Source organism: Scaptodrosophila lebanonensis, unplaced genomic scaffold (genome assembly GCF_003285725.1).
Source record: "Scaptodrosophila lebanonensis strain 11010-0011.00,11010-0021.00 unplaced genomic scaffold, SlebRS2 tig00000024-arrow-pilon, whole genome shotgun sequence".
Lineage (NCBI taxonomy): Eukaryota > Metazoa > Arthropoda > Insecta > Diptera > Drosophilidae > Scaptodrosophila > Scaptodrosophila lebanonensis.
The window spans coordinates 6,323,049-6,345,530 of record NW_022060538.1 but is presented as its reverse complement, the minus strand read 5'-3'; the positions used below and the strand labels follow the sequence as shown (position 1 = coordinate 6,345,530).

General features: G+C 36.4%; 2 protein-coding genes across 4 annotated transcripts; both read left to right on the top strand.

Moving 5' to 3' along the window:
* Positions 1-2,460: 2,460 nt before the first annotated feature.
* On the top strand, positions 2,461-11,808 carry LOC115620694 (serine/threonine-protein phosphatase 2B catalytic subunit 1). Of its 3 annotated transcripts, XM_030514064.1 has the most exons (13): positions 2,496-2,566; positions 3,213-3,501; positions 4,144-4,475; positions 5,804-5,915; positions 5,993-6,138; positions 6,215-6,432; positions 7,062-7,155; positions 7,461-7,586; positions 7,656-7,737; positions 9,349-9,420; positions 10,280-10,361; positions 10,419-10,516; positions 11,280-11,808. In XM_030514064.1, the coding sequence occupies exons 2-13, from the start codon at positions 3,291-3,293 to the stop codon at positions 11,558-11,560; spliced, it is 1,854 nt and encodes a 617-aa protein (XP_030369924.1). In that variant the 5' UTR covers positions 2,496-2,566; positions 3,213-3,290; the 3' UTR covers positions 11,561-11,808. The 3 variants fall into 3 exon arrangements, 2 of the variants coding, with proteins under 2 accessions (XP_030369925.1, XP_030369924.1); XM_030514065.1 differs by lacking the exon at positions 9,349-9,420 and having other exon boundaries at positions 2,461-2,564; XR_003995232.1 differs by lacking the exons at positions 2,496-2,566; positions 9,349-9,420; positions 10,280-10,361; positions 10,419-10,516; positions 11,280-11,808 and having other exon boundaries at positions 3,398-3,501; positions 7,465-7,586; positions 7,656-7,734.
* Positions 11,809-15,818: 4,010 nt separating this feature from the next.
* Positions 15,819-22,449, top strand: LOC115621196 (alkaline phosphatase 4). The gene is made up of 3 exons (XM_030514775.1): positions 15,819-16,203; positions 19,435-19,676; positions 20,919-22,449. The coding sequence occupies exons 1-3, from the start codon at positions 16,056-16,058 to the stop codon at positions 22,293-22,295; spliced, it is 1,767 nt and encodes a 588-aa protein (XP_030370635.1). The 5' UTR covers positions 15,819-16,055; the 3' UTR covers positions 22,296-22,449.
* The last annotated feature ends 33 nt before the right edge of the window (positions 22,450-22,482 follow it).

Sequence of the window (22,482 nt, the reverse complement as noted above, 5' to 3'; positions counted from 1 at the left end):
AATTTTCTTGGCACTCGCGCACTAACCACAACAAAAAGAGCAACAACACCAACAACAATGGCCAGCAAGCAGAACAACAAAATGTGTGAGAGGCTTGATCAATTTAGCGCTTGTTTAAATTAATCACTTGCAGATTGCTTCAAATGTGCCAACTAAACGATCCGATATCTGCTTCTTGGCCGGTCACCTTCGTTAAATTATGTGATAGAACGAAATTTTTGATTTCTTTGCAGGCTATTTCTGATCACGGTCGCACATGTGTTCTCGCCCTTTCAGCATAGGGCGCCTTTTAATTGCGTTTAAAATATGTTGCCAGATATTTCTGTGTATTTAAATGTATATACTATGTATACCCACATATAATACGATTGAAAATATAACACCAGACCTGCAGATGCTGCCAAAGATTGGCGCAACACCCGCTCTCCTACGCTCTATCAACTGCAATGGAAATAATAATAAATGTAGACAAGTTTTGTTGGCGGGAGGCACTGAAGGCGGTTCGCAGATGCTGTCAGCGCGTTGCCAAAAAACCTCAACGACGACAAAGACGGCACCGGAAAGTGTTTCTATATGACCACTGAGATACTCGTACTACATACATATATACATACATAAATACGTACACCACAATTTATAGACACCGGGCACCTTTTGCTTGGTCGTGTGACTGCCAGCTTTTGTTCTAATGCAGCCAAAATTTCGCGTAGGTGTTGGCTAAATGCAAAAAATAAAATAAAGTAATATACGGTACAAATAGATTTGTCTATTTCTACAAGTACTTATACCTATTGCCAAGTATGCCTACTTATGGGATGAGTCAGTGAGTGCTCTGCAATGATAGCAGTATGTAAGGAGACTGACTCTGTATAGCACTGAAGTCAGTTCAATTCTCATCACACTCTCCCATCAACACTCGCCCTCTGCACAAATCTCTTTGAATTTCATTCAAGTTATATATTAATTGACCATCAAAATGCTCGCAGTTCGATTAATATATAGTATGTATTGCCATGCTGTCTCTTTATTGGCTAGGAATATAAATTAAATTAGAGGGCATTGCCTAATATCAAATCCCCTTCTTGCCATACAAATATACATTACTAGGCTTTTATTTAGATGGCAATAATATGGAAAATGCACATTAAATAAAGAGTCACCACTTCTTTATAACGTTATGTGTTAAATAGAAATAAGAAAAATTTTTTTAGCTCAGTTTTTAATAAAAATATATTAATATTAACTATATACTCTTGGAGTGATGCAACACTATCACTTATGACTACAAGACCAAATTGGTTCTTTATTAATTTGTATTGTAATAAGCTAAATTTTAACTGAAATCAACTTTAAAGAAATTACAAAATATTTTCCAAATAATATTCATTCTTTGACCAATCATTTTAAAACCCGATCTGATCAAATATTAGTTACAGCTGGTCAAGACCGAATATGAAATACCCAATATTCACAAAGAAAAACATTATGTGTCAGGACGACATGCGATAGAAGTGAAACTTACTTGAAGTAATTTCATTTGAGTTTGAATACGAACTGCTATAATAGCTAGAAGAAGAGCTAGAAAATGCACTGAAAATTGTTTTTAAAAACCGCTGGAAAGGCCGCTATAAATAGTTTTCAAACAAGATAATAAATTGAGTGTAAAATCCGCCATCAGCTATAGTTGCCGATCCAGCTTTCAAGAGCCGCAGGAAAAACAGTTCTATTTCGATTTAAAATATTTCTGGAGTTCGCCGCAAACCACAAGAAATTAGCAGATACGCCAAATACAGGCGCTAACGCATATGCTGTACGCTTTTTTTCAGAGCATGTGTAGAACTGAAATCGAAAATATATTTTTGCACGAGGCGCGCACAATCTGAACTGACTATATAATTATAGCGACACCCACCTATTGGCGCCCAAATTTAACGAACGCTATGAAAACACACAATACGCACACACACACACACACACACATGCATACATACGCACACACACATAGGCAAACAAATATACACTCAATATCACGGACACGCACAGTTGCTCACGGTCAAGTTGAACGACATTGTGTGAGTGGGAGAGGACAGAAGACAGAGGACAGGCACAAGCGACAGGAGCGGCAAACGCCACAAATTGATGCGCGAATGTCACAATAACCCAATAAATAAACAAACGTTAATGAGAGGCAACAACACGCTACATACTCCCGAAATAGTGTACAATTGTTAGCGAAGACAACGACCATTACGCGGCGATGCTCGCGAATGTTTCTAGTCTAGGGCGGAAAGTGCTCAGAGAAATCATTTCTCTTCGATTTGGGGCTGATCGGAGATCGCAGCAGCAACAACAACCGCGGCAAGCACAGCCGCTGCCACAGCCGCAGTCGACGTCGACTACATCGTGTTTGTGCCTTTGATGTTGACTGAAGCATTTGCAAAAATTTGTGAGGCCGAGCAGTTTTAAAGAAAATCGCGACGCGACAACTTGGAAATGCGTTGCGTGCGCTCGTCACTAGTTATCGAGCAGTAGAAAAATCGGCGCCCAAGGATTAGCTGATTGAAGTGTGTGAGCAAAAGTGTTTATGTGTGTGTGAGCTAATTAGTGCGGCACAAGCGATTCGCGATTTTATGGCAACTGCAACTGCAAGTGCATTTGAATGCGAAAAGTGTCATGTGATTTAACGGCCCAACAACAACTAATGCTGGGCAATTCTTTGATTTTGCAAAGTTCATAGATTCATTTGAATAATTGTACCAAATTGAAACATTAATTGGCATACATTAATCCTCGTGGTCTGTGCCAAAAAATTAAACAAAGTCACATTAAAAATATACAAAAAAAAAATCGCTGTCTATTTGCTACATATATATGTATACTATATACATATGGATATGGATTGCTTGCTAAAAATACATAAATAAATAAGAGGAAGAAAACATAATATATAACAACAAATTTTATTTATTGCCTAAATATATAGCCAAGTGTATGCATGAGAATATATGTGCCTATGTATGTGTGTGCCTGTATGTGTGTTTGTGAGCCGTCTATAAAGGCAAAAGTCAAATAATTTCCAAATTCTTGTGCTAGTGAGAAACGCTAAAATTGTGCAAAAGCACTAACAACATTTTGCCTCATAAAATTTATTATAAAAACGGGCAACAAAAAAAAAAACTAAAGTGAAAAAGAAATTAAATTTCAAATTTCAGCGGACTTAGCAAAAATTTAAAATTTAAAAAAAAAATTACATATACAGAGAGGAGCAGAAACAATAAGAAACTACAAAAATGTCTACGCGAAGTTCGCTGACAAAAAAAACGTCGACCAAAAATGCCAGCTCGGACAAATCGACAAAGTCCTCCGCAACAAAAGCCGCCGTCTCCTCAGCGTCTACGCCAGCGTCGACGTCAGCCGCGACGACGTCATCGACGGCGCCATCAACAGGCGGCAGCAAACAAAAAATGCAATACACAAAGACCAGGGAGCGCATTGTCGACGGTAACTAAATCAGCTAATTAGCATACCATTAGCCAAGACAACAACCCGCCCACAAACTGCAAACGACCTTGACCCAATTGTATGTGCCAGCGAAATGAAAGATATATCGGGCATTGTCTTGCCATGCCTCGCCGTGCCTTCAAATGCAACCACATTGTTGGGCCAACATTTTATTATGTTATAAAAATAAATTGAATTATTTTAAGCACAAATTATAAAGCACAACTGATGCACAAAGCCAAGTCATTTTATTGGCTCATTTCCCGAAAATTTTGCACATCTTCCACACAACAAATAATGACAATTAAAAATTACATGCATACATACTCGTACATACTATATATCGATTTCCGACTAATATATACATACACTCGTATATAGTATATTACTATATGCACTCACTCAGTCAAATGTTCACTAACGAACTTGAGATTTTTTAATTAGCTCAAGAAAGTCATGTGGCGTGCATCTGGTGCATATTTGTGGGCTCATAAATCTGACTGCCGCTTGCCAGCAACTAAGCCAATAATTGCCGATAAGTTGCAGCAGCTCATTAACCCATATCGTTAGTCCGCCGTTGCCCACTGCGTATACGCAACGTTTGTTTATTCCCATTCCCATTTGGTTTCTCGCCGAACTCAGATGTGCCCCTGCCACCCACACACAAGCTCACCATGTCCGAGGTTTACGACGATCCCAAGACAGGTAAGCCCAACTTTGATGTGCTCCGTCAGCACTTCCTGCTGGAAGGACGCGTCGAGGAGAGTGTGGCCATGCGGATCATTAACGATGGCGCCGCATTGCTGCGTGAGGAGAAGAACATGATCGATGTGGAGGCACCAATAACTGTCTGTGGCGACATACACGGCCAGTTCTTCGATCTGGTCAAGCTCTTCGAGGTGGGTGGACCACCGGCTACGACGCGTTATCTCTTTCTGGGCGACTATGTGGACAGAGGATACTTCAGCATAGAGGTGCGTATGCTGAACAAAATGTAACATTTTACAAAATCCATATGCTTCAATCTCAAATTTCAACCTGCAATTAAGTTGCGCACTCCACACGACGATTTTCAATGTGGACTTGAAATTCTATTGCGATAATTTTCGATGCCGAATTTAATGGATATTGTTATAGATGAACGATTTTAAATGGATCTACAATTCAAAACTGTGGGACTAAAAACTCATTTCTAATTTGTTTAAAATCGATTTCACTTGACCAACCTGCAGAATTATATACCAACAAATAACGATTTCGGATAATTGCATATGTATTTTTATGTATTTTTATGTATTTCTATGTATTTTTATGTATTTTTATGTATTTGTATATTATATTGTGAGGCAAAGCATCAGAAAAATTAGAAAAAAATTAACCAGCATTGAAAATAACTGACTGATATGAAGGGGATCCGAAGTGAAAACAACTATTTATTCATTTAATTCAAATTTTAAATTTACTTTTTTCCTTAATGCCCTGTGCTGCGCTTTTTTTTTGTGCTAATCACAAACTGTCCTTTTCTTAATATCTGTTTTAATAATCAAGAGATGTTTGCTTAGGTACTGGAAATGGTGCAAATATTTTATTTAGCTCACGGTGAGGGATCTTCAAGTACTCCCGACTAGTGTTTGGGTACAATTCAGTTCTAATATATAATATGAATATGTGCGATATGTGCCTTTCCTATATAACAATATTTTCCCAAATTTCAAATCATATGCCTGATGTACTGACAATATAAATAGTTTGTTAACAATTCTAGCTCAAAAAACATAGTAACTTGTAAGATTAACCAATTTCAAACCATTTCGTCATACAATACTCAATGATTAACTTGTAAGCCCATTGGGTCTTGAAAAACTGAAAAGAATTAGTTTTTTTCTGTTAATTCAAAGCATTGAAGCCGTGCATTCAGAAAAGAGTTATTTATTGATTTAATGGACTAATATTTTTATTTTCTTTATGTGAGTCTAAAAGGGGTTTGCAGCATATAAAAGACGCCAGGAACATTTTTTTCTTTGGAAATATGTACATATGCTAAAGCTTTTGGGTAAATCAAAAACAATTATAACCCAGAGAGGAGATTAGCTATTCTGACCTCAAAAATATTGAATATTTTGATATTAGATCAACCCATTCAATGCGTTTCATAATCACAAAAGGGTAACATTAGATAACACCAATATACAAGTATGTGTTGAATATTTTTGAATAAACTGCAATATTTATACTCAATCTCACAGTATGATTTTGTCTGTATATGTCACTTAATTTGCCATACTTTCTATAATTCGTCCAGTGCGTACTCTTTTTGTGGTCTCTGAAGATAACCTACCCCACCACATTGTTTCTGTTGCGTGGAAATCACGAGTGCCGCCATTTGACGGAGTACTTTAGCTTCAAGCAGGAGTGTAAGTGAATGAATGGCGTTTAATGATATTTTAAGTGACCATATATTCATCTCTGGTGCAATGCATGTGGTTTTCAGGCATCATTAAATATTCGGAAAGTATTTACGATGCCTGCATGGAAGCATTTGACTGTCTGCCCCTGGCCGCGCTGCTTAACCAACAATTTTTGTGCATACACGGCGGCCTGTCGCCAGAAATTTTCACACTCGAAGACATCAAATCGGTAATAAATTTGGCAGACGAGCGTCTCGTTGAAATGTTTACAGCAACACATAAATGTCTAAATCGTGTCTATTCAGCTGAATCGTTTCAGAGAGCCACCCGCCTACGGTCCCATGTGCGATCTGCTGTGGTCCGATCCCTTTGAGGACTTTGGCAATGAGAAGACCAGTGAGTTCTTTTCGAACAATTCAGTGCGCGGCTGTTCTTATTTCTTCAGTTACTCCGCCTGCTGCGAGTTCTTGCAACAGAACAATCTATTGTCCATAGTACGTGCACATGAAGCTCAAGACGCGGGGTGAGTGTTTAAATACATTTCCAGGTAGATGATTAAAAGAAGTATAAAGGTCTCATAAGTTATTATTTCTTACGCCAATACTTGTAATAGACTTGTAGAAACCGCAATTGCTAAGTCTGTTTTAATATGTGTTGCAAACAGTTACAAGTATATTGCTTTTTTTCTTATTCTAAATATTTACAATGCGAATTTATATAAAACTATAAATCACATCCATTTGAATGAGCATTGATAGCCGAAGTCCTTGAACTCATCAATACTTTTAGAGCTAGAAATCCACTCAGTTTCCAGTTATCATACATACAAAAAAAAAATTTAAATCATATATCGTATACACATACAACTTACGGAAAAGGTTTTTGTTTTGATATATTTTTCGCAATTTTTGCGCCTATATGACTAAATTATCTACCCTTCATCATATTTAAAGGAATAAGTTCTATTAGTAGTTCCCTTCAAACTATAAAAACTGCCACAAAGTTTATACGGCTATGAAGATTAAAAACTAGTTATAAGTATGACTAACAGTCACTTTACTTTTTAGTTTACCATTAGGATTAGGATTAGTTTTGTCTCAGCTTTAGCGCTTATCATCGTCTATCCTCTCCCTTTCCATCGTCGTTTTACAGTTATCGCATGTACCGTAAGAATCAGGTGACGGGCTTCCCATCGCTAATCACCATATTCTCGGCGCCTAACTATTTGGATGTTTACAACAACAAGGTATGTGTGGCCAGTCCGCCACTACCCCAATCAGCCGCACCCCAACCCCTTAACTTGGCTTGTCTTTCGTTTGTTTATTTATCTTTCGGTGCTATTTTTAAAAATGGAAGCGGCTGCATTTGCGTTTTGATTTTCAAAAACGGCTCGCTGCGATATTTCCCTTTTAAAAATTTTTCATATTTTTTCGTTAACCCGCAACGCTCTCAATACACTACACGACACCATCACACAACACACACTCTTGCCTTTTTGTCAATGACAACTACAACAACAACAACAACGGCTAACCAAACATTTGACAAAAGGCAGCTGTGCTCAAGTACGAGAACAACGTGATGAACATACGACAATTCAACTGCTCACCGCATCCCTACTGGCTGCCAAATTTCATGGACGTCTTCACGTGGTCATTGCCATTTGTTGGCGAGAAGGTGAGCATCGGCTGGCTCTGGCGCTACTTTACAGATGCTATATAATACTCACTCGATAAATCATTCTAGGTGACCGAAATGTTGGTCAACATACTAAACATCTGTTCGGATGATGAACTGGTGGCAGGGCCGGATGATGAGCTCGAGGAAGGTGAGTAGATGGTATTTATGGGTTACTAGATGTCTGGTAGACAGTTGTAGTTAACTGGATGTTGTAGCGCTTTTGGTTGTTGTGTGACACTTGTCTAGGAATAACCATTTACATTTTGTCCATCCCAGTTACAAAGGGCGTAACACATTTATCGTTACGATGGCACTTCTTCATTTCGAAATGAATAAAAGTATCACCTTAAAATATCAGGTTGGTTAATTTATCTTGCAACATAAAACAATACGTACAAATTATCGATATAGGAAAAATTACGTTACATTATTTCGTAGCATGATTCAATAGTGTTTTTATCTTCACCATTCCATCATCAATAATATCAAATATAATCAAATGAAAGTGCAGTGAGTAATGTTACCAATAATTATGTAGATTTCATGTCAACACGACACCAAAAAAGGACTTGCAAAAAAGAGAAGGGTAGAACAAGAAAGTAGAGTGTTAAGCTCAGTCGGCATGGAGTCGATGAGAAAGCAATCTTTAATTATACATAAAAGGAACCATTTTAGGAGTCACCGTAGAGATTTAAAGGTCGCTAAGAGTATTTGAAAATACTTTAGGTTAGACATAGAAAATCAAATCTTTAAAATCAATGTAAATTGATGCAAATTTTCCAAAATGTTAGGGTCTGTAAAAAAATTTAATTGAATTGAATTAAAATTGAATTTTTCTTAAAACAAGCATCTACAAATTATTGTTTAATTCAAGTTTACTTATCAAATGTAACCAAATTTGTTTTGCAATTAAACGAAAAATGTTAGCGATTTGTCACTCAAATATGTGTTAGTGAGTTTTCCCCATTTCACCTCCATAATTTATGATGGCACTGGTAGATAACCAGTATCTAAAGACAGTTGGCATTGTTAATCTCAGTTAATAGTGCTGTCATCTGTCCAATACATTTCTGGCTCACTTATAGGTTAGTTTTTATTTGACAGCCAATTGCATCTCTGGTGTTGCGTGTTTCTCTATAAAATGGAAAATGGGCAATATAAACCCGTAATTCGACTTGTATTTTTGGATGGACATGCAATCCATTAAAAATTTGAAGCTGTCTAAAAGGGCGCCTGACAACATTCCTTAATCGGTCAAAGTGGCTACCAAGGTAAGGTCTGGCGGATTGACGCTAGCAGAAGTTAAATTTGTGGAAAGCGCCGCAGAGTTTAAGAATTGATAGATTGGTCACGAAAGTGCACTTGTGCGTTGACAAAATAAAATTATAATTTGTGGAAACTTTCGTCATTATTTCATGGCAAACATAAAAATCCAGCAGAAAATAAAATTAATTTTATATAGTAGTTTGTTCCTTTACGAAGACTAGCTGTGGATTTATGTTTTATATTTTCCTTGCTTGCTATCGTCTCAATTACTTTTGTTTTTGGTGTAGTGTCCCATCAACAAACAACAAACAAACTTAGCTAGGTTTGGATTTCATTTTCTTTTGAATTAGTTACGCCCTTTCTAACAATAACAAAAATAATGCTAACTGTAAACTTCTGTTGAAACTATTTTCAAAATGTATTTGCACACAAATAATAAACAACAACAAAAAAACACAATTACACCAACAAACACCCACACTCGTACACGCAGAGCTGCGCAAGAAAATTGTACTCGTGCCGGCAAACAACAACAACAATAACAATAATACGCCCAGTAAGACAGGTAAGCTCCGTGTTTAGGTCAGCCGCCTTGTTCTTATTACCGTTACTTCATCCGCTGTTAACAGCAAACAGTGGCGAGAGCTTAACGAGCTTTGCTATTGATGATCAGCTTTGGCGAGCTTTGCCGCAGCTGTTTGCGCATCTACCTAATGCGATAAATATGAATGAAAAGCTCTCGGAAGCGTTATTAACGGCGGCTTTTGCATACCTCTGAAAATTGCACGGCATTGCTTATTGCAGTTGTAATGGGGGTAGGTTGAAAAGTTATCTTAAATGTTGCGTTTCGCAAGTATTTCAATTATTCTTTTATACAAAGCTAAAGTGAAGTTAAATATACACCCAATGAAACATGTCTTAAGAAGTAGGATGTTGTACAACACTTGAAATTTTTAGTATTTTTTAACGGGAGTGTGCAGTACAACTGGCAATGGAAGCCTAAAAAGCATGTGACTTCAATTTTGTATTTCATACAGAGCCTGAAACTGTAATGAAATTTAATGTGCCTGTCGTTGAAGGAACTTTTGGTTCCTTTATGAAGTCAATTTTATGATCTAACACCACAAAAATTGTTAGTCTATCAACTACAAACCATGAAAAACAAGCCGCCCTCTTAGCGTTTATTAGCAGTAACTTTAACAGTAAATACCAACAATAATCTAGAAATTAATTAAAAAAATTCAGCAACTTTAATATATTGGAATCGTAAGTGTTATTGCTTTGTTTGACAATCATTAACCTAAACATAAATACTTTTTTTTACACGCTTACAAAATTGCAAACACTTACCACATGTGATGCAAGGGTCATTTAAAAGATCTCTGCCAAACACTAAATATACATATACTCCCTCTATAATGTAGGCATGTCGGCGGCTCGCAAGGAGATTATACGCAACAAGATACGTGCCATTGGAAAAATGTCGCGGGTTTTTTCGATTTTAAGGTAAGTCGTCTGCAGTATAATGCACAATTGCACATTAACTTTTGCGCACGCCCATAGGGAAGAATCAGAGAGCGTGTTGCAACTTAAGGGTCTAACGCCTACGGGTGCTCTGCCTGTGGGTGCGCTATCTGGTGGTCGGGACTCGCTTAAGGAGGGTAAGTTTTAATTAACTTGATTTTTTTGGAATTAAAAAAGGTTGTTTTTATAGCTTTTGTTAAATTTTATCACTTGCTACTAATTTATTATTTATTTATGTATTTTTTCTCTTTACGTAGCATATACATACATAGAATCGTATACATAAAAATCGTATATCGGCTTCTTTATACAAAATGCGGCATCTCTCTCTATTAAAGAAAATACAGCCTTATGCTATGTCCCTGTTAAATCCGCAAAGAATATCAATGTGATTCACATTATATTCGTTTCAGCTTTAACACCTTTTGAAGAATATGAATTCGAAACATTTTTAAATTCGAGCACAATATTTCGAACAAGCTTTTTCCATTCAATTACATTACATTCTATTCTACCTGTACAAGTAAATATTTAATATATATTTATTTATACTTTATACTCTACTATGCTGTATAGTTTCCTTTTTGTGGCCTTGCGCGCATAATATTCCATAATCTGTCTCAAATATATCTTAAAAATGTCCATAGCAACATACAAAACTGATAGGCATATGTATATCAAATTTTATAATAAGTCTGCTGCGAATTGCATGAAAAATTTCCATATTCCACATTCAGGCCAGCATGAGAGGTCTTTAACGTTTATAATCTTTAAAATTGAACGATAACAAGTATAGTCGCACTTATCTGCTTAACGTAAGGGGCGATGTGATATTTAAAATACAACATTATCAACATTTCTGGAGACAATACAAATCTGTATTAAAATTTTTCCATACAGCACTGCAAGGTCTGACGGCTGGCTCACATATTCACTCGTTTGCCGAGGCCAAGGGCTTGGATGCAGTCAATGAGCGGATGCCGCCACGTCGTTCCCTGATATTGAGCGCCAGCAGTAGCAGCATCTGCAGTAGCAGTACCACCACCACCAACAACAACAACAACAGCACAACGAAAAATAACAATAATAAGAATGAAGTTACCGTCACTAGCAAGACGACAGTCAAGTCGGCAACGACCAGCAATGTCCGCACAGGCTACATGAGCAAGAAGTTTTCATAGTCGCCACTTTTTGGCAGTCTCTCTCCTTATTTTTATAAACAATATTTATTGACTATCATAATATTTGATATATCTTTTGTTAGTTGAAATTTTATACACAAATGTTTTTAAATTCTAGTGAAAATTGAATTTATTTGCAATCTGTCTAAGTTTTTACCCACCACCTTAACTTATGTTATGCCCCCAAATTATGTTCAATATAAATCTAGATCATAATTTTACATGACAATATGAACAATTTTTTAATAAAAAATCGACCAAGTTTCACAAGACGAAATAAAACTGGCGTTCTATGGGTGCTGTGTATAATTAAGAGGTCAGCTTGTGAGAAAAACAGCCAACAGTTGAGGCAACTGCAGCGCCAAATGGGGGTATCCCTAAAACCTATTTGGAATTAATAGATATTACTAGAACTGGAAAACTGACTATATGAAGTTTTCAGCTTACGGTGCAAGTGTCGTGTTCAGAAGAAACAACAGACATGCTGCAGCTCTACATACCCTAAAATCTTTCCCTTCCCTTCTTATGAATATTATAAAAGTTAAGCACATTCGTAAAGTTTCCGCTTCCTCAATGATTTTAACAGCTTCAGCAGTAAAATACTGCAGTAAGGTATATAAATTTGTTAGTTAGCGTGAACGCGTTTTTAATTTAATTCAGTTACATTTCACATTTATTTTTAAATTAAATTCCACTGAATTAAAGCTTAGGAACTTGACTTTGCAAATGAAACAAAACAAAAGTATACAGCAACTAAACAGATTTGTTGTGTATTATTATTCCAAGTATGAATGTACTACATAATAAGTAAGTATATACCTACACGATTGGGCTTTATCCCAACAATAATAAATATATACTTACTATACAACTGTTAAGCATTTGGCGAACTTCCGTTTTGTATGAACCAAAAATAAATCTCAAATTGAAAATCGAGGCGAACATTCACTAGAATTCTGAAATGTTTCAATGGGGGTATTAAGTTATTTAAACGGAGTGCGTGACCAGTACTCTTTATGGGCGTTTTGGGCGAATATACTTAGCTCTAGAATGGAAAGATATGTGTTTAATATATGGCTCTAAATAGATATTTATCTTATCTTATCTTATAATATCAATATTGACAGTATTGTTATAAAGATTATTGGACAACAACATTTTAGCAAAAATGCAATATATTTAAAGAATTATCGAAATAGAACAAAACGTACTTTGAAGCCGGCCAATAATTAGGTATTTGAAATTTATAGAAAAAAGCACTAGTTTTTCTCTATATACTGAGAGAAACACAATTAAAAAGTATTGAAAACTTTTGTACTTCATTTTAGAAGAAACATACTTAATACTTAAGTGTACGCACCTACAAGTTTCCAATACGCGGGGAGCACCAAATCGTTGCGGTATACCGTTGGCAATTACCGAACTAAATACTACAGCAGGGTGACGTAAAATGGAATAATCCGGAGATCCTGCACTACAAAGAAAGCTTATGGTGGTTAGCAGAGACCAGCGCGACAAGGACTCACTTGGATCACACCAACGATAAGAGGTGCTAGCAGAGCAGAGACGGGCATTACATTAAAAGTCATAAATGGTAACATTTTCTTCATAAAAGATGAAAGATGAAAAATTTACATTATGTACAAATGTACAATACATACACGTACATAAGTACAATACATACATATGAAATAAAATATGTTAACACAAAGGAACTAGCGTTGCGAGCAGCAATTTATTTATTTGCAGCTGAACACTTCACTTCATTGATAAACAGCAGTACATTCAACCTTCCCCGACCTTTACAAGGCCGTTGCTCTAGTGCATCGACAGCTTGTAGAACTTGTGCCCCAACTTATTGCCCTACCAGCTCTAGTCAGGCATAACATCTCCACAAAAAAGGCGTGCAAAATATAGCCAACAACAATGTTCAGTAAAACAATGTAATAATAATTATATAAATTATTACGGCAACAAAAACTTTCTTAACGCCATTAACGAGTAGATTTGAGCTTTTTGTTTCGTTTTTATTGTACAATGTCATTTGAAAACGTGAGCAGCAAGTGAATATTTTACTGTCATATTTTTACAACACTACTTGTATGATACTGCGAGATGGTGGCGTGGATTTGATTTAAATTAAGCCCAACCACACACACGTCCACACACTGACTCACTATCTCGGAGAGCTAACAATAGGCCCATTTAGACACCCCTAAAGATAGCAAAATGGTTTGCATCAGATTCTGCTTCTGATCATTTATTTACTCGTGCATTGGCGACATCGTGTAACAGTGATAATGATAAATAGAAGCAAGTTTAGAACGCGAATTAAGATTTATGCACAATACAAGTATGTGTGGCATGTTCATGTTTTTGGCATTGGCTGACAAAGTGGGGTGAATGATTTGGGAGCCATTATTAAATAGCAAGAGATATTTACACTGAAAAAAATTCATAACATAAAACGTTTCCAATTAAGGAAAATAAATTCAACTTTTAATGGACATCCGTAACGCCGTTGAGCTGTAATTTATAAATTGTGCAATGTTGCCACATTTTCATAAAATTCTTAAAATTCCCAACAATTTCTTTGACAAGCATTGGAAATGTTGTTGCATTACTTGTGAGTCCAAAAGGAGACCACCGTTGACCAAATACATGCATAAGTAAGATATGAAAATTTAAGAAGACCTCTTTAGAATAAAATTTTAGTGCAGTTTCTTTATATGCTTCATGCTAAGCATTGTTAGAATAGAGAGAATTCGCGGCTTTATTCTGCGAAATTGAGAGAATTTCGTCTTCGTCTTCATCCTTCTGAGCATAACAACTGCCGAATCAAGCAACCACTTCAATATGTAACACAACTGCCTAACTACTTCTCCTTTTTCGCCGACCTGTGTGGCCCTTATGATTAAGCTCATAGGTTTTAAGCCGATAAACTAAAAGTATATAATATATATATGATATATATAAACGTATAATATAATTAGTTGGTTTTCAAGTGAACTATTTATGTAATTTCCCCCTGGTTTCCAAGTTTTCAAATCCTACATTTTCTTCTGACTGCATCAAAGAAGCAGAGATAGCAGCAATAACTATAAATGGGCAAGGAGCGGTATTAGTATTAATATTTGTGAATGATAATACTGAATTAAAATTATCACTTAAACTTTAATTTGTCTAACATATTTGAAATATTTTGAAGACACAATCGTGCCCCATTAGGTATTTCAAGTTCAACTGGACTGTTCCAATCCCATAATAATCATAAATGCAAATTTACAAACTCGAAATATCAATAACCATTATAACGAGCTTACTTAAAATAATTCATATCGTTTTGTGATGCCGTGTTTAGCTCAGAATTTAAATAAATGACATATGTAGTATGTACAAGTACATATTTCGTTTATCATTCTTACTTCTGCTTAGTTCGATTGTACTTGAATTAAGCCATCACGGTTTTCTCAGTAAAGCAAATAGTTGTGTACTTGTATGTGATAAAAAATATAAAAAAGTACGACAGAAAGAAGGGGACAAATAAACACGCATACGCCCGCGGGTGCCGCAGTTGTCATCTGGTTGAAGACAAAACCAACAAGTAGACGAAAACTTTATGAATTCCGCATGAAGCAAGACTAACAAAATACATACATATGTATAATATGTCAAAACATAATAAATTCATCCAGACCACGCACGAGATATGGAGACAGTCGTTCAAAACGACCCAGCGGACAGATAAAGGTGGAAATCAGCAGTCGAACAGCAGCCGTCGACGTCAGATACACGTGAGCAGTTGGCTGGATAAATCACCGGATTGACACGCGGTCTCAGAACAAACAGCCCCATAAATGCATAAAAAAAAGAGCACTTTATGGCACTCGACGACGATAGGGAGGATCAGGACTGGAATTGGCCCTAAAAGCCAAATAGGGAAACGTTGCGTTCAAGTGCCAGTCTGAGAACTTTATGACTTTATCTACAGATGCAATTTGAATTGTGCAAGTAATATTCAAATATATACTGCCCCATATGTAGTCCGAGATCGAGAAACTCGCACACCCCCACATGTCAGCTCTAATGGTCCGTTTAAAGTGTTGGCGTCGTTGTCATTGTCGTCGTCGTCGTTGTGGTTGTTGTCGTTATCTTCGTCGTCGTGTCGCGAAGTTCGTCGCTACTGTCATCGTTCTGGATCGGTTACCGAGCATATAACGGAGCTTCGCGGCCCATTGTGGCGTTAGTCGTCGCAAATCCGTTAATTGACATCCACCTAGTGGGGTCTAGTAGCGACAAGTGTAGCGCTACAAAATCATTTTGCGCATTCAAATCAAATGACCCGCTGAGGTCTTCGTTTGCTTTTCCTGCACAAAGCTAAGCTGTGATATAGTACTACTTGTATACTATAAATAAACCCGAGCGTTAAATTAATTTCGTTTCGCGTCTTTAATTGAGAAAGTGTTTATAGTGCGAGTATTCCAAACCATACAAAATGCAGTGCTTGCTGATCCTATTTTGTGGCGTAGCTGTGGCCTGGGCGGCGGTTACTGTACAACCACCACCTCTGATCCAAACACTCAGCGCTGGCGGTGATATCGGACCGGAATTCAAGCTGGACGAGCAGGGAAGAATTGTTGAAGGTGCGTTTCGGTCGGAATAGAATATTGCTTTTCAGACGTATAGTAATTATATGTGCCAAAAGAATTTGCACGCGTCTAGATCGTATTAAAACGCACGTGATGCCTGTACTAAGAACGCATTCAAGCGTTAAAATAGTACGTGAAACTATTTATATTAGTTCCGCACTAGCATTGACATGATTTTTTGAAACATTACGTACTATCTTTAGACAATTCTAAAAAGAGATTACACCTAATTCTGCTTTTACACGGTTTTTTTTAACGCGGTTTGAAAAAAAAATAATATATGGTTGCACTACTTTATTCCATTTAGCACGATTTATTTTGTATATGATCAACTTTTTTTACACGGTTTTTTTACGCGGTTTTTTTACACGGCTCTTTTTTACACGGCTCTTTTTTACACGGCTTTTTTTACACGGCTTTTTTAAGAACCAATCTACCGTGTAAAAACAGAATTAGGTGTAATATCCACATTTTAAAACTATATTTCTGTTATTTACGCATATTTACACAGCTTTGAATTTTTGTGCGCCTGTCACCAAATTCCATTCTAATTAAGTACTCTGCTTATTCAGTAGCTAATTGCTCCATTAAATTTTTTTTTGGCAAGCGTGTGTCGGCCTCAGATACGAGTGAGTTCAAAAATATCAGTTCAACCTGTGCAATTAGCAAAACCAATTCTAATTAAAACTGGATATCTGCGAAAGCTGTTTTTGACGCATGTTCAAAAACAAACCCCCATCATCAGTAATTGTTGTGTTTACAGCCGACGGAACTGTGAATAGATATTAATTAAAGGTGTTAGCACCCTAATATTCATACCAATCAGTTTCGCTGACAATGAAAATTAGCAAGCAAATAGCGCGCGTAACTTTAACACGCCTCAATGAAGACACAATATTTGTGCTCAACTCTTCTACATTTTCGAACAAATTAAAATTTCAGTTTTTAATACATTTTCGAACAATTTTAACTTTAATGTACGTATGTATTTCGTATTGAGTTTCAAGTACTTAGTAATTTGCATTAGTTTCAAATTTTTTTACTGGAATTTGTTAATAAAAATAGGTTTCAATTATTATTATACATTTTTGTATAAAAGGACCACTTTTGTAAAAATATTAAAATATTATAATTTTTTAACATGGCTTCGTACTCAGCTCATGTAAAAATTAGTTTTGATATGGAGCTAGTCTTTAATCAGCCATTTTTGAAATCGAAAAACTAAATGTTTGTTTCGGAATAAAGAAATATACTTCCGCAGCATTTAAAAGAATGTAGAAAAATAATAGGCCTGAAAAACATGTTTCCAAATGCTTACTTCATCATCAATTTAATATAACAATAATCAAGTCTTTAAGGTATCAAAAAAATATTTTCAAATATGTAAGAAAATAGGTCCTAAATGAAGGTGCTAAGTTATATAAAAACTATTTGTAAGACCTATAAAAATACATTGCCTGAGTATGCGGTAACATATACATATCTAGAAAAAGACAATGATTGATATACTTACCCGGTATATGTCTATCTAATGCCAAAAGTACATAATAAGTAGTAATGATACAAGTTTTCTGGTTGCTCATAACAGCAATAATAATTACAAATTGTAATTGTCAACAATTGAGTTAAATTGCTTTTAATAGTATATTATTCATTTTACCTTATCTTTGTTACTAGCTTATAAGTTCTCAAATTTTATATTATTTGCTCGATAGCTTATATCCCTTGGAATATGTTCTTTACACAGTCCCTAGATCAGGTACACGGCTTTAAGCACATTTTTCTCAACCTTGAGTGCGTTGCTTCGAGATAATTATAGTATATGTTATTTTGTTATGAGGACTTTATAGCCATAAGCCATCACCACCATGACTATAAATTGAAAAGATGAAGATAATAGTTAACCAATTAAGACTATTAATTGTTTTATATGCACTTTTTGCGCCATGTGAGTCGTTTGGAATTAAATGGGAATTAACATTTCGGATAATATTTTGATAAACCATATTTACTTTTATTATCTACAAGTATATCATATATCATAGTATATCATAGTTTCAAATTTAAAAATTAATTTAAATTGTATTAATTTATATTTTTTAAAGCTGCATTTATCTGCTTAGTACTTCAGTTTGTATCTAAAATGGTTTCCATTCTTTGAATAGCTGATTCCAAATACGAACACATATATATTTTTCAGTTTGTAAAATATAATAATAACTGTAAGGTTTTAGAGTTGTATGCAGAAAACTTAAAATTAGTATCAGTAACAAAATTCGTTGAGGGTATTATTACTTTTGAATGCCGCTCTGTGTCGTTGTTTTTTTTATTCACATAAGCAGCGACACAGCTGCGTACACGGCTTGAATAATAAACATAATATAGCAAAAACAAACTGTCGGCTTTACTAACTACGAGTATACTATATACTATATCATTGTCCATGACAGCGAAAAAGGAACCGAGTCGAGGTAACAATAATTGAAAAGTGCTATGACACTTTAACTAGAGAACAATTTTAGAACTACTTACATACTTGTATATACCCATACTATACAGATATTTGCCTTTGGTATCTTTACATGTTGGCTGTAAAAGGTTTTGTAGGTTTATGATATTACACTTTTTTATGGCTTACTGCTTAGACTTGAAATATTGGTTAATTGCCATTTTATTTGAGGTGCAAGTTTAATTGCAAGCTGATAAACTAGTGCTGAAATATGAAAAGCATCCATCCTCCATCATAAATCTGTTACTTAATTCACTCGTTAAGAAATCAGTCACGTTAGCAAATAAAAAGCCCCTTACCCTAATAAGATCTATGGAAGTATAGTATAGTAAAAGTATAAGTGGAATTCCCCTGCTACAAATAGATTGAAATGCAAAAATTACAATGACAGCTATAATGGATATACACGAGACATTTGGTTGGCTGTTAAAAATCCCGCTAATGGTTTTTCTGTGACCAACTAGAAATTCTCTAATCAGCAATGATATTTTTCACGTAGAAGCCGCTTCTGTGTACTTAAAGAGCGCAACAATCTAAATAATTAGCAGTTCCTACTGGAAACGCTTAAAGCTCACAAACTAGTCTTACTGGATATAATTAAGACGTGATCTTAGCTTAGCTCAAATGTTCAGTTCAATTGCCAGACATAAACAATAAAGCACAAGTAGTCGTATATAAGTATTTACATATATTTATTTATCCGATCCGTTCTACAGATGCGCAATATTGGCACAAGGTGGGACTGCAACAGCTGGAGAAGACAATACAAAAGGCCAAAAGGGCGAAGGAAAACTCGTATGAACGCAAGGCCAAAAATATTATTATCTTCATTGGCGATGGCATGGGTCTGTCCACCATAAGCGCCGGTCGCATCTACAAGGGACAATACCTGAAGACCGGCTTTGGAGAGGAGACTATGCTCTCTTTCGACGAATTCCCCAACACCGGTTTGGCAAAGGTGCGTTGCAATATCTAATTATACGAATAAATCGCATTTTTCATGAGACGTAAAGCCGATGTCTACATATAGAATACGTTTGAGTAATGATTCGAAATTACCGCAGCTCTTACATAACATTTAGCCGACCGTTACAACAATAGTTACAATTTAGTTTTCATCACAGGCTTTCAATTGATCTACATTTTAATTCATTTTTATATTCAGATTTAATCGACTATTTTAATATAAGTGTGTTTTAGTAGAATAGTAGAGTTCCAACTGGTTCCCACTAAATTTTTTAGTTGTGTTTGCCTTTAGATATCACCAAAATCTTTTGTAGCCATTAAAGAAAATGGCAAATTTGATGAAAGTACAAATCATGACAATATTAAATGTTAATACTGAAATTATACCTTTTCGGTATTCCTGAAACAATTTGCACTCAGACACCGAATTCATCGATGGCTGGAAAAGGTTGAAAAGCAAATGTAAAGATGAAGATATGCAAGATTCTTTTATGAATGTAATTCATAAATATTAATTAATATTTATTTTAATGAGTTCCAATCATCAATGTCAGTTGGGCATTTACGTAAATAGGTCACTTAAAGGTTTAATTAAAATAATAGGAAACGTTCATATTGATATTTCGAAAATGTACAATCAATTAAAACTGAATTAAAGAAAAACCCCTATATACTATATACTATACTATTTAAAAATCTGGTTAGTTTTGCATTAAAAATCACCCAAAGCCGACTTCTCTATTTATTTTTTTTTAAACGGCAAAATTTTTATTTATTATTCATTTATTTATTTATTTAATGAATCAACAAGTTATGCTGTCGATACAGATAACTATAAGATGTTTTATATTAAATTAATGTAAAGATATAGAACAATACTATGTTATTATAGTATAAACTCGAAAACATAAACTTACTTACGAGCTTTGAAAACCTAAAAGTGTTAATTGAAGGTATTTACTTTTAAATTGCAATTTTAATTATTCAACAATTATCTCGACATATTTCTTCATTCAATATCTGTAGATTTAAAGTCTATCCAGATAGACACTATGTACGAGTGGTACTCCTTTATCATTAGTACGGATTAGTCAGTTTAATGCTTATCCGGGCAAATAGTACATTGTACTACATTCTCATTCATACTTACATACAAATATCATAATTCTGAAAATCTCTGGCTGTTTGGTTATTCAGTTTCCACTTATTAATTTAAAATTTTTTTCCTTTGCAGACCTACAATGTGGATAAACAGGTACCCGATTCTGCGGGCACAGCAACGGCAATTTTTACCGGCGTTAAGTCCGATTATGGCGCCATTGGCATGGACACTACGCGATCCGAGACCAACGCCACCCAGGGACAACTGGAGTCGATAATGGACTGGGCTCAACGGGAGGGCAAACGTACCGGTGTGGTGACCACAACTCGAATCACCCACGCAACGCCTGCCGCCACATATGCGCGCATCTATCATCGGGACTGGGAGTGCGATACTGAGGTGCCCCAACAGTCGGTGGGCATACATGCCGATATAGCACGCCAGCTGGTTGAGCGTGCTCCTGGCAATAAGTTCAATGTGGTGCTTGGTGGCGGTCTGTCGCCGATGGGAGCGCTAAACCAAAGCGAAGTGCGAACCGTAAAATTTGAGGGAGATACGGAGACGATTTGCACACGTGGCGATCAGCGAAATCTGGCAGAGGAATGGCTGAAGCTGCAGCAGAATGGCACTGAGGGTTCACAGAGGGTGCTGGTAAAAACGCGGGAGGATTTGCTGAAGGTGGATGTCAAAAAAGTGGATCACTTGATGGGTCTGTTCCGCAACAACCACATAACCTACTCGATTGCTCGGGAAGAGGGAGAACCATCGCTGCAGGAAATGACAGAGGCCGCCATTGGAGTGCTGGAACGTGGCACAAGCTCAGCCGGTTATGTGCTGCTCGTCGAAGGTGGTCGCATCGATCAGGGTCATCATCAGAATTATGCACGTGCGGCACTCCACGAAGTCTACGAACTGGACTTGGCCGTGCAGGCGGCCCTCAATATGACCAATTCCGATGAGACTCTCATCCTGGTCACTGCCGACCACTCACATGCCGTCACCTTCAATGGTTATCCATTGCGTGGAACTGACATTTTGGGTCCCGCTAACATACACAAGCCCAAAGATCCAATGGTCTATGAGACCATTACTTACGCCAACGGACCTGGCTACTTCGATCACTTGGCGAATGACACACGTCCACAGAACAGCTCCAATGTGTGGCTGCCTTTGAAGTTATTCAGCGAAGCGGAGCTGCAGTCCCCCACCTATAGACACATGGCTACGTTGCCTCTTAAGGATGAGACGCACGGTGGCGAAGATGTGATTGTTTTTGCCAGTGGACCCGGTTCGAGTCTGGTGCGTGGCGTCTTTGAGCAGAATTATCTTGCCTATGTGATGAGCTATGCTGGATGCATGGGACCTGCCAAAGCAATCGATGGATCATGCCAAAATCCCCTGATCGGATCAGTAGGCACCAGTACAAGCAGCGGCATTAGCCTAACAACCACCATCCTACCAATTATGGCTGCTATTCCGGCACTCATTTCGACCAGACGTAGTCTTTGAACTTATATAGTTGTAGACCTTAATATTTAGTGTAATATAGTAATTCATTCTAAACACTCACGTAAGCCACAAGAGAGCAGGCAATGTCGCCATGGTTTTTCCTAATTTTTCCATATGCGGCATTTTCCAAATAAAACTGTTACTGAAACCAAAACTTGATTTTATTTTTGAAAAGTTAAAAACTATA